General features: G+C 52.0%; 1 protein-coding gene across 1 annotated transcript in view; it reads right to left on the bottom strand.

Moving 5' to 3' along the window:
- Positions 1-9,688, bottom strand: part of CNNM2 (cyclin and CBS domain divalent metal cation transport mediator 2) — a 128,711-nt gene extending 119,023 nt beyond the window's left edge. The window contains exon 1 of the mRNA XM_049810636.1: positions 8,028-9,688. Coding sequence (XP_049666593.1) covers positions 8,028-9,621 — 1,594 coding nt within the window. The 5' untranslated portion in view covers positions 9,622-9,688. The remainder of the gene's footprint in view (positions 1-8,027) is intronic.
- Positions 9,689-13,008: the final 3,320 nt, after the last annotated feature.

Here is a 13,008-nt window from a genome sequence, read left to right as displayed (position 1 = left end):
AGCAAATCCTGAAAGTCATTCTTCTCTTCAGCGAAAACTGGCTGCCTACCAAAATTCTGGAAGGCTCCCACGCAATTTTAACACAAAACATGAGAACAATGGCTCAGAGGTCTCCAAGGGCCCCTACTCATGACTCTCCAGAGTGGAAAGCTACTACAGACAGAGCCATAACCAGGGAAGAGAGCGCTTTTGAGTAAAGGAGGACAAAAAAGGAAAGAGTTAGTGGAGACAAGTTTGGAAAGAATCAAAGCCTCTTTGTTATTGGGGACCAGGAATTGAAAGATAAGCCGAGTCGACCGCTGTGTTAAGCACATCTGGTACATGCAGCTCCAGCGGCAAGTCAAAAGAACATCCAGTTTCTCTCCAAGCATGATGGATCTCCCTGCCACCTATCTTTCCGATATTGCAACTTCCTGTTTCAAGTTGAAGTGTCAAATAGGGACCTGGTTCCTCCAAGTCCACTTTGTGAAAGACATAGTATGGTGGCATGTCCTGGAGTCATAACATTGGGGGTGGTGGGTTTTTTTGTTGGGTGTTTGTTTTGGTATTTTTTAAGGAAACTATGGGAAATCTTTTAGCAGACTTTAGTTTCTCTGCCTCAACTCATAACTATATGTTTTGAAGAATCAGAACTTCATTACTCTATGTTGTACAAAAAGCCATTTAGAACACCAAAGGCTTCTCAACTTCCCTGTTCCAGGCCATCCCTTTCTCTTCCCTACATCTACCTCTCTGAAAGACGACCTACACTGAGGTGACTAGGTCATTTCTTCCCCTTACAGTTCTTTAACCAGCTTTACTTTTCATGCTATTCTCACAGATGCTTTGTACACCATCACACTTAGCCCTAGTTTATTCCCAGCATAGCTTCCTCTGCCAGCAACTATTGGGCCATGCTGATTTCTAGGCCAAGGGAAAAGGTGGATTCCACCAGAAGAAGGTTATTGACAGATTTATGCATCTCTTTTTCTATGATTATGTACTGTTGAAAAGTGAAACAAAAGCCCATCACTAGATAGTCCTGAAATGACTCAGTGACCTTGGCAGGAGCCAGGCTGGATCAACCACCTGATTTGGGACTGTTAGCCATGTGCTGTTGGCTAGAGCTCATTAGCACCAAGTATTTACACTCCTATTTACAGTTGGTACACTGTATTTCAGGACCTTGTCAAATTAACAAGAGTGCCAGGTCATGCTCACCAGGGTACGGTTCAGAGTACGGAAGTACTCTGTGTGAAAGGCTAGTTTTACAAGCTCCATTAGTGAAATTGGGAGGGACTCAATACTAGAAGTGCAATTCATCTACCTAGACTGGCAACTGCACCACAGCTCTGTAAAGGCACATAAGCTAATGAAAAAGTGAGGTCTTGTTAAGTATCAATGGAAAAAGCAAGGCAGGATGAGATATAGACCCATTCAACAGAGAACTCGGCCACTCCTTTCATTCTAGGCCTACTTCATGGTGCCTAAGCAGCTGTAAAACTGACTTATGACTCTTAATACTAAGCATACATTGCACAGTGTTTAGAAGAAGTGAAGTAGTGAGGCTTCAAATTCTCCGGGTCTTAATTCCTGTGCACTAGAATGTCTGCCCTCCAAGTGAGCAAGACAAAATCTGGCACTAGTCAACACCAGAAAGATATATAGATTTTTTTCTCTACAGTTTAGTAGCACTAATGCTACAAGCTAAGTGACCAAGTAATCCCCCCCGCCCCCGCCCACTCACTTTAACGATTCCTTCAGTAAAGAATGGAGGGGACTGGGGCTCACATGTATGAAGCTTGAGGTGGCTAACTTCCTCATTTCCTGAATCATCAGCTGGAGTGATACCACAGCCTGCCAAAACAAAAGCTACCTTTGGATGGCTTCATACAGAAGTCACAATCAGAAATGCAACCTTTAGATCTACTGCTTTCTGCCACTAGCACTACAAAGCTACTGACAGGAGATACCCCACTATTGTTGTTTGTCTATGTCCAAGAGCCGACAAATGTTCAGTGTTGATTAGACACACTCACAGAAAGAAATAAGCATCTAGGGCTATTTAAATAAAGACAGTATCTTTAGTTCCAAAACATCTTGAATTGCAGCCTGATGAGATCAGTAAGGGAACACAATAAATTTGCTCTTTTCTAATACTTTCTCTAAGCACCCATAGCCATTGTCGGACACGTACTAACTGCAAAGGATTCACTGTCATTGTTCTCACACCCTTAGAGTCAACTGAAGGTCACCAGGAGAGTCTTCCGCTCCTCAGAACCGCATGTTGGCAGAGAAATATTGAAACTCAAAAAAATCTCAGCCCTGGAAGAATACTGCAATGGTTAAACTACCTGATCATTTTCCTGCACTACTGAATTTGCTCAGAAGTTGACATTCTGCCTCTTCTTTCTACTCTACTCCAAAATTAGCCATGAAATGCTGCTGGCTGCACAGACTGACCTGAAGTTTACATCTGTGCCCATTACAGATAACCTTTACAGACACAGAGAAAGCAGATAGGAACGTGGTTCACTCATGGTGGAATTCACTCCCATCAGCTTCAGTGCAGGAAAGCATTTGCTAACTTAGCAAACAGTTGAGAGGAGGAAAAGGCAACTTCTTGTCTTTGCTGAATGACAAGAGTTGCTAGCAATCAGGTAAAAAGCAATCCAAGAATCGTACCCAGCACGAGTGTCAGATTAAAAACCTCTACTGCTCAAGGCATTTAATTCATCAGTCCTCTCCCGGCCAGCCACCTGAACCACACATTTCTTTCTACTCTCAGCAGCAGAACAGAGCCTCCAGCTGGGCTCCTCACCGAGGCCAGGGTGAAGAAGCACTGCTGCTCTCCCACAGCATCTCTTCTTCTGCTGATCCCTAAAAAAGCTTCAGGGAGCCCAGGAAGAACTGGAGCTGGTCTCTGATGCATTCCCTTTAATGCCTCCCCCTCAGCATACCAGCAGGAGGGCTGCCTGCAGTAACCCACATCTGCTTCTCTCCAGTGGAATGAGCACGCATCCCCCAGGAGCTCTGCAAGGCCAGCAAAGCTCTTGGCAGCACAGTACCTGCGGGTGCTATGGTGTCAGACAGCCAAGAAGCAGTTTGTCACGAGGCAACCCCCACATGCAATTTTTGTTCAGGGAACAAATCTGCAGGCATATCATGCTAAGTCTTCTGTATCTTGGTGGCAAATTCCCTCCCACCTACCACTCCCCTCCTCTCTTCACACAAAAAAGTCTCCACACTGGACCTCCTCAACACCTCTCCCTGTATATGAATTTCCCTGGAAGGATCAGAGGAGGTGCCTTTTATTAGTCAAGCAGCCTTGAAAACAATATTGTTTTCCAAGAAGGAGTTTTACATGCCTTTCATAATCCCAGAAGGGATTTATGTAGTTTCTTCCATTTTCTCATAATGTTGCAGTCATATGCTTACACAGAAAAATGGCTCAGGAGACAGACAAACTGTTAGATAAACTATAAAGTGAGCATTCAGATCCATTAAATAGAAGTTACTCATGGGAAGTCTGGACTCAGCTTCATCACGATGGGAACCCATAAAACATGAAAGGGACTAGGAAAGAAGCCACCTACAAGCCTAGGTTAGAGCTGTACCAGAAAGGTAAGTGACCTAATAACAGAAAAGAACCTCAGTTCAACAACAATAATGCAGAACTTTGGATCCCTGGGCTACCAATCGCTTGCTGTCCTACCTGCTTCCAAAAAGAGGATCTCTGTGCTCAAAAGAGGAGTAAGTAGGTCTAGGTATTCCTTCTCTGCTCCCTCAAAAGTAAGGGGTTTAGGTTTCAGGTTGCTGGGGCTTGGGTTTTTTTGGAGGGGGAAAAGGAACTAGAAAAGAAATGTGCAAAGTTTTCTTCCAGGTCCTATGTCCACAGTAAATAGAGCCACCAAACATAAGCACTATTAAAAACAGACAATACAAGACCAACAGAGCGTGGAAAGATCATCAAGTTAAATCTGACAAGGATTTTAGGAAAGAAAAATCTTTTAAGGTCCAATTAGCAATGATTTTAATAAGGAATCTAGGAATTTTCTCAAGGCTGCCATGTGATTCAGAAAAGAAGAGATCAGAACTGCTGCACACGGTTACTGTGACTTCTTTGTAACAGGTTATTAACTCCAATCTTTAGTATAACATAATAGTGGAGACAGATATAAATAAGATCAAAACATATGACTCAAAGTCCCCAGATAAGGAGGACTCCAATTGAGAAACTGCTGCACTCTGAAGCCGTCCAGGCCACCAGGAAAGCAGCCATACAATGGCTCGTAGAAAGTGGGCCAATCTTAAAATATTAGTATTACAACATGAGGCTTTTCAAGCTGAATTCTTGTAGCTCTGGCAGGCAGGGAGCTAGAAATAGAACGCTTCGGATTTAGGATCACACATGCAGAGATCTGCCTGTGAAAAACACCAAGAGCAAGTGCCAGAGAGCATTTCAGCAGAGACCTAGGAAAACTGTCAAAAAGGGGAAAAAGGGGGAAAAAAAAAAAAAAAGGCAAAAAAAAAAAAGCAAGCCCACACACTTGTCAACAAGAAAAAGGAGACCAGTGGAGACAGATTGCTAGCTTCTTTCCGAAAATGACTTTGTTGCTCATTCACTCCCTGCTGCAGCTTAGGAGCCAGGACACAGATCAATCCTGGAACAGGTAACGTCATGCTCCCCTTTACAGCAATGGCCAACATCAGAATAGCTGTGCGTGGACTTCAAATGAGATACTTCTTTGCGCTGAGCAAAGCCAGGTGGGTCATTTCTCAGGTCCATATAAAGGGTACCTTACACTTCCTTGCATTAAATTTGAATGATTGAATTCAAGTAAGTTAAGCAGTCGGTCTGCTCAACCTGTAGGCAAATAGATTTGACAGTGCTGGTACAGGTTTAAGGTCTGTTGATGGGAATAGAAAATTGCCCCTCTTTCTAAAGCTATTTATTTATTTGTGAGTAAACAATGCTTTTAAGAAGAGAAGCTTTTTTGCAGACTGCTTCAGAAATCATGTTTATTCACGCTTTAAGACATGAGAGCAACAAGGGAGTTGGAATGTGCTGCAGCTCTCTCTTAAAATTAAGTTTCTTGCCTGGCAGCGTGGAAGTGAAACAGATACTTATTTTGCAATTGTGGACAAAGAACATTAATAATAGGCCCACCACCAAATCCTCCAGCTGTTCAGCCTATGCACCAGAACAAGTACAGAACTACCCATTTCATCTTCCGCAACAGCATAAGGACACATATCTTGCCGTGCTTGGCTTTTAATCTCCTCCTCCTAAGCCTTCATTCTGCACTTCAGTTAAGTATGTTTTAATCCTACCCAAAAAGTGAGCTTCAAAACCCCACCTAAACAGCTAATTACCAAACTTCTTTAAAAAAAACAAACAAACAAAAAATCCAAGCCTCTCTCCTTAAACTGATTAAAGTATTCAACTGACAGGACTGTCACACGAGCTGCCCGTTGCACTGAACGGTGGTTGCAGGGACCTGAGTGGAAAAAGGCATGCACATGAGTTTTGAAGCAAGCCTACTGCAGCAGAAGGTCAACGTAGTAGGAAGGGAATGATTAAAAACCGTGAGCTTATTTATTTTCAACACTCTACCAGAGAGTAACTTGCAATTTGATTCTCACCCTTAATTTGTACATTCTCACGGGAATTTGGCAAGGTTGCTTTGAAGAAGAAAGTTTGAAGAACTCTTGCAAAAGACACTGTGCTATGCCAGATCAAGCAAGCTATCAGTTATTTACATTCATTTCAAAGGACACAAAGGAAGCCATTTATTTCCACTATATCTGCACCTTTTAAAGAGAAACCAGTTAAGACAGAGCTGGTCCTTAACACCAGGGCTTGTCCATACAGACCAACCAGCATAGCTATTCTAGAGTAAACATTTAGGTATGATCAAACTAGCCTGAATTAATTCACAGCTACAGAGACTATTCCCGGACACAGCGATCTCAAGAGGGAACACACATGTTAGGAAGCCATCCTAAACTTGTGCTACTGGGACATTTCCTAGTGCAGGCAAAGGAAGTCCTCTGGCTACCAGGACTGGTCCGCATCTTCCAAGCTACTCAGGAGATTTTTTAAGAAGCCTATTTTAAGCACAAGTTTCAGGAACTGTAAGGAGGCATATTTGGCTTAGCCACACTTGCAGGATTAAAATGTGCACCTAATTCTCCCAGCTATTAAATAAAAAGACTCCTATGTTAACACACAGGAGTGCATTTGATCTCTTTCAGACAGGAAATAAAGCAACCAACAAAATATTCATTTCTTCAGACACATTACTAGAAACAAAACTAGAAAAAACCCAAGTCTCACTATAGGTTAAGAACCCCACCATGCTATCTGGAATCCAAATAACTGGGGGGGGGGGGGGGGGGGGGGGGGGGAAGGAGGGAGGGGATTGGAGAAGAACCCTGTGACCACACATGCAGTGAAATCCATTTTAACCAGCCAACAGTTAAGTGACATAACTGAGTTTTCCAGATCCGAGCTGCAGATCCCACAGCACAGAAACCACAGCCGGGGGAGGCTCTCCCCTCATCTCTCCCTCAACAGCTCCGAACCCAAGTAAGATTTCCCCATCACTACACAGAGGCAGAAAGAGATAAAGAAAACCACTGCTGCACTGGTCAGCAAAAAGCAGGAGTATGTTCACCTTCTATCTGTGAAGATGAAATAAAGATGAGGAAACCAATGGGGTAACCCTCCAAATGCCCAAAATTGAGTTAAGCAGGAAGAAAGAGATCATATGCCATGCTGTCAAAGTTCAGCGTGTGGACAAAACAGCACCTGAAATCTAAGTGGTAATTTAAATTTATCACCTAGAAAGACCATTCACCAATTTACAAAGTTCTTTCCAAAGTAACTTTTGCAGTTGATAAAAGGTGAACTCAAATATACCCCATTAGCCTAACTGTGGGGTCAGTGCAACTGTAAAGAACTCCTCTTTCAACCAGGTCATCTCCCAGGGACTGAGCTGCTCAGGGGTACTTTGATCAGATCTCCCCGGGCACGATCACCTCTGTGGGACTCCAACAGCCTTCAGTTTTCCAGCACAGGAGTCCACACATCCCAATCCATTTGAAATTTCACTTAACTTTCTTTGAAAGCACTCTCCTGCTCAGGCCACATAGCGTTATTATTTGATCTGCAGAAAGGAACAGATTTAAAAAGGAAAACCAAAAAAGCTTTTTTCTCTCTCATAAGCAAAAGCTTTTAAGAGGAATTAAGATGTATTTGTCAGGTCAACACCTCCTACAGTTAAGACAGGACTGGAAAGCCTCAGTCCCATTCTGATGCAACTAATCCACACATTACACCGCAGAGGTAGAAGGGGTCGTGTCTTTGCTGAGCTTGTGGTCCTGGGGGGCAGAGGGAAGCCTAGGGAAAAAAACCTGTAACTCCCGAAGTGCAGCACCGACGGGTGCTTTCGAATACATTTTAAGACCCTGAAACTATTTACGAGTTACAAGATCAAAGTGTCAATCAAAATAACTGGAACACGAGCACAGAGCTGAGGCCGGCCGGCTGAGCCTATGAATGGAGCTAAAACGCCTTGTTTATCTCAGCACGTGTGCGCGCACTAAGCCTGAAAGATACCCGAGCAGCCCACCCACTCCTCACTGTCAGGCCAGCTGAAAAAGCACGGAGAAGACACAGCCAAGTAACGGGCGCGGATTCCCGTCAGCGGTTCTCACTATAATGGACAAATGAGTGGAAAAAGCAAGAAAGAAAACAACCTTGCTTGGCACCATGCCCACACACACATCCCAGTGCAGTGGGGAAAAGAGGCCGGGGGCACATACCAGCCGCGTATCAGCTTTCTGGCCCAGGGAACGGGCAGATCTGGCAGATGCCTAAACACTGGTCCCTCTCTGTCCCGAATGCACCTTCCGAAACCTCCTCCACGAGCAGGAACCCCAGGGGCCTCTCTGCAGAGCTCCCTCACCTCAAGAAGGTAGACGCTGACCACAGCCAAGCAACACCTCCCACGCCCGCGCCCCCACCACAGGCAAGAGCCCACCTTTCTTGAACTCCTCCAGCATGGCATCGAGCTTGGTGTCGTTGAAGACAAAGTGCAGCGGATGGTTGTAGAAGCGGGTGATGGTCTTGAGCGGAGTGCAGTCATCGGGGTCCACAAAAGCCAGGTCCTTAACGAAGAGCAGGTCCACAATGTTGGAGCGGTCACCCTCGAAAACGGGGATGCGGGTATAACCGCTCTCCATGATCTCAGACATAGTGTTGAAGTCGAGGACAGCCTCGGCAGCGATCATGAAGCAGTCTCGGAGGGGAGTCATCACGTCCTCCACAGTCTTGGTGCGCAGCTCCAGGGCTCCCTGGATAATGTTGAGCTCCTCCTTAACTAGATCGTTATAAGGGTCGGTGACACGCAGCATCTCCAGCAACTTCTCACGGTTATAGACCGTGCCGATCTCCTGGCCCAGGACACAGTCCAGCAGTTTGCTGACGGGGTAGGAGGCCGGGAAGGTCATCATCATGAAAAACTTGGTGAGGAAGATGGTGTTGGCGCCCACGGCCAGGCCGTGCCGAGAGCAAATGGCCTGCGGCACGATCTCGCCGAAGATGACGATACCGATGGTGGAGACCACCACGGCCACCAGCCCGGAGCCGGCGATGTCGTCCAGCAGGATGGTAAGCGTGGTGTTGACCAGGACGTTGCCCAGCAGGAGGGAGCAGAGCAGGTAGTTGCCCTGGCGGCGCACGGGCTCGATGCGCTTGGCGTAGTTCTTCTCTTTGTCCGTGCCGCAGTTCTGCACGATGCGCAGCTCCATGGGGTCCAGGGCCATGAGGCCCAGGTTGAGGCCGCTGAACATGCCCGAGAGGCAGAGGAGGAGCGAGATGAAGATGACCTGCAGCCAGAAGGGCAGCAGGAACTTCTTCTCCTCGCCCACGATCATCTTGGTGTCCTCGCCGTCGTGGTAGATCCAGGTGGTCTCGCCCCAGGGCGGGGGCCCGGCCGGCCCCTCGGCGCCCGCCAGCCCCCCGGCGGCCCCGGGCCCCAGGGCGGCGGCGGCGGGGGCCGAGACGGAGGTGCACAGGTAGTAGGACTTGCTCTTCTCCGTCTTGCGCAGGGGCTTGATCTCGATCTCGATGATGCCCGAGGTGCGGCGGTTGAGCACGATGTGCGGCAGGATGATGATGTCCGAGGTGCGGATGCCGCAGCGCTGCGGGGCGCCGCCGCCGCCGCCCGCCGCCCCGCCGCCGCCCCCGCCGCCGCCGCGCCCCGCCGCCCCCGCCGCCGCCCGCCCGCCCCGCCGCCGCTCGTGCTCCGTGAAGGCGATGCGCGACCAGGTCTCGTTGTTGATGTTCTGCCCGTAGACCCGCAGCTTCACCCGCGTCCGCTCGCTCACCCGCAGCGCGCCCCCCTCCATGAAGGAGACGTCGTCCGTGTCCTCCAGCCGCAGGCCGATGATCACCGTCTCCTCCGCCGCCGCCGCCGCCGCCGAGGGCGGGGAGACGACGGCGGCGGGCGGCGCGGCGGCGGCGGCGGTGGCGGCCGGGGGCCGCCGGCCCAGGCAGCCGCCGAGCAGCAGCAGCAGCACCACCCGCGCCCCCCGGCCGCCCCCCGCCATGTTCCCACCGGGCAGCGCGGCCATCTTTAGTCAGGGCTCGGCGCCGCCGCGGCCCCGCATCGCCGCGCGGCGCCTGCGGCGTGCCCCGGCTCCCCCGGCGGCGGCGGTGGCGGCGGCGCGGCGGCGGCGGGCGAGGCGGCGGCGGGCACGGCTGCCCGCGGGACCCGACAGGCGGCGACTGCCGGGCCGGGCCGAGCCGAGCGCCGCCTCAAGCCGCTGCCCTCCCCGCCCCTCCCCGCCCGCCGCGCGGGGGCGGGCCCGGCGCCGCGCGCCGCCAATCAGCGCCCGCCCCTCCGCCAGGGGCGGCCCGGCCCCGCCCCGCCGCCCGCCGCCGCCTCCCCAGCCCGGGGGGGCGCGTGACTCCGGTGTGTACGCCAGGCGGGCGGGGGCGGGGCCGGCCGCGCGGCCGCGGCCAATGGCGACGGGGCTCGGGGCCGGCGGGGCGGAGCCTCGGAGGGGCGCGACCAATGGGCGCGCGGTGCGGCCGGCGGGACGGGGACGGCGCGTGCGGCGCTCGGCGGGGCGGCTCGCGAGCCCCCGCGCCAGGGGACGGGACGGGACGGGACGGGACGCGACGGGACGGACGCGACCGCTGCCCCCGCCGCCCCTGCCCGGCCCGCTGCAGCTGCCGCTGCCCACGGACATGCGCCGCTTCCCCCCCCTGCAGCGGCCCCGGTGCGCCGCCCCGCGTCCGTCGTGTCGTCGTCGTCCCTCCCCCCGCTTCACCGGTAGGCGGTCGCGCAGCGCCCCCTGGCGGCACGGCACGGCCCGGCACGGCCCGGCCCGGCCCGGCAGGGAGCATCCCCTCGCCCTCCCGAGGCCTCCCCCGGGAGCGGGCCGGGGGGCTCCTCGGGGCCGCCCCGTGCTCTGCACCGGGTCTGCTGGCGGCCGGGGGCGGCGGCGGCTCTCCCGGCACCGTCCGGCCGTGCCCGCTCCCCGCTCTGCCCCGAGCCGCCGTCCGTGCCGTACAGTGCAACGACTACAGATTCAGCCGTCGCACTCCGGCCCCCGGGCACCCTCCGCCCCGCCGGGCACCCCGCCCCGCGGCCCGGCGGCTCCTTGGCTTTGTCGTTCGCGCGAGCAGAATTAAACATTGAGCACAGAGCCGCGCTCCTCTCTCTCGTCGCCGCCTTTTGCTCAGCCCCCCGGGGCACCCCCAGCCTCCTCAAGTCAGGCGAACCCCATGCCGAGACTTGGCGTGAGTGCAGCCGGGGCTTTGGGGCTCCCACTGGGGACGGTCGAAGCCTCCCCAGGCGCTCCGCTCCGCTCCGCTCGTCCTTAGCGCGTGGATGCACCAAGGGCTGACGGGCCCCGATTCAGGGAAAGACCTGTCATTTCGGTGTGTGATTGTGTCCCACCGCCCAAGAGCCGGGCTGTTTCCGAGGCCTCAGCTGCTGTGGCACAGCCCTGGCTGGGGCAAAAAATGCCCCACGGGCCAGCCATCGCCACTCCACTTTCCATTAGTGATGAGCAATATACAGCGCGGGACGCAGTTTAGCATCCCAGACAGCCAGTGCTCCCAAACAGTTGTGGGAGCACCCGGTATGGCTCCCATTTTTGGCCGCATTTTTGGTTCAGGGTCACCCTTTAGGGGAGGTAAAACAGCCTCCCTTCCACTTAAGTGCTTGGGAAATGGAAGAGTAGAGCATCGCGCAGGACAACCCAATACGGCGGGGAGGAGAGCACAGCGTTCTGCGGGCTGTAGCCACAAATCTTTCCTGGTCCCAAACCTCATTCAGCTTATCCTGGGGGAGTTCTGCAGGTCTGCTCCCCCAGGGAGGTGACCGATGCCCCTGAGCCACAGTGACTCCCTGCTAACCACAGTGAGCCAGGACTCGGGAATCACTTCCCCTTCACCTCGGGCTGAATCAGAGCACCACAACCTACATACGGCTCCTGCCCTCGCAGCACCCTCCCTGCCTGCAGAGGAAGGACACCAATGCTGCAGAGCTTCACAGTGGGAGAAGGGGATTTGACCCATCTCTACAGTCAACCAAAACACCCAGACCGGGTTGTTAGACAGATTGTTTTGGGGTTCCTCACATGGGACGGGGCTGCAGGACCTCCTCTTTTCATGGCTTGGGGGCTAAAAACCCCAAGGCTGTGTATGCACAAACAAAACCAGGCAGACAAGACACTCCCACACCCACAGCCTGGTGAGGACCCCTACTCTAATGCTCAAAATTAAAGTCAAGTCCTCTTAGCTGCTTCCTCCCAGAAATGCTGAGAATTTGGAGAAAAAATAGTGCTATGCAAATGCAGTGGCATTTAGCTGTGGCCTTTTTCAGTATGCATGTGAGGGGGGGACCTTGCTGCAGGCGCCTCTCTCCCCAGGCAAGCTGAAAGGCCACGGCAGGGACTCATGCCTTTTTAATGAAGGGGTTTGCAGGTAGGACCCCCTGCCCCACCTGCTCTTCCGTTCGTGCTGGGAAGGCTTTCTTTGATAGCAGGAGCTAATTGCCACAGACCTCCCAGGATGGGCTGTTTGGGGACTTTGAGGAAGTCTTTGTAAGTAATCGCAGAAGAGAGCTATGTGGGAGAGGGATTAAACAGCATCTTGGTTGTGTTTTCAGCAGGTCCTTCCCAAGGTCTCACCAGTATGGTCCTTCCACACAATTTCAGAGCTCCTCTTGCCTCCTGGGTCACAGCCGTCCCCATGGCTGGTCTGCCAGGGGATCCCTACCTGAAGCCGGCTCATACATGCCCTGCTGACTCCAGAAAACACCAAGGATTTATTTTTTTTTTTAATCATGGTGTAGCTCTAAACCCAACAACTTAACAAATTTTTGCATACCCAGTAGGTCAGACTTGGAGTCTCATCCAAAGCCAAATGGACAGGCTTGCAATGCGACTTTCCAGGAAACCATATTTATGGACACTGTTTATATGTTTAATCTCTAAATTGCAAATTAATCACTCCCCTATTTTGCTGATGGGAGAGGACAGGTTAAGCATTCTGCTCTGTCATGCCTGTTACTGGATTTCCCACCACCATGTGACGGCCGGGTGTTATCTGACTGCTCACGCTTTTCATCCCAGATGTTCTGGAAATGCCTCCTTACCACTTGGGCTGTCTTCACTTGCCGCTACTGCTACTGCAGGGAATCCTTGGCATTTGCCCACGTTTCTTTTTGAACTGAAATATTTTATTGTTTGCTTTTTATCTTCCCCCATGCCACAGCAAGGTGCTGTTTAAATGGCAGAGAGGGGAAATTTGGTCCCTCCTGGAAAAATCAGTGTTTGAGGAGGGGTGGAAACAGTCCCTCATTTCTAAGCTCCGCTGCTCACCCAAGGGCTCCATCACTGCTGCTGTTCAGCAGCTCCCACTCTTTCCCAAACAGCCTCTGCGGGTCAGGGCATGCGGGATTTGCACAGGGTGGCAGGGGCGCAGCCCATCGCCTCCCACCACAG

This window comes from Accipiter gentilis, chromosome 9, assembly GCF_929443795.1.
Source record: "Accipiter gentilis chromosome 9, bAccGen1.1, whole genome shotgun sequence".
Lineage (NCBI taxonomy): Eukaryota > Metazoa > Chordata > Aves > Accipitriformes > Accipitridae > Astur > Astur gentilis.
The sequence above is the reverse complement of the archived record's forward strand: the minus strand, read 5'-3'. Positions and strand labels throughout refer to the sequence as shown.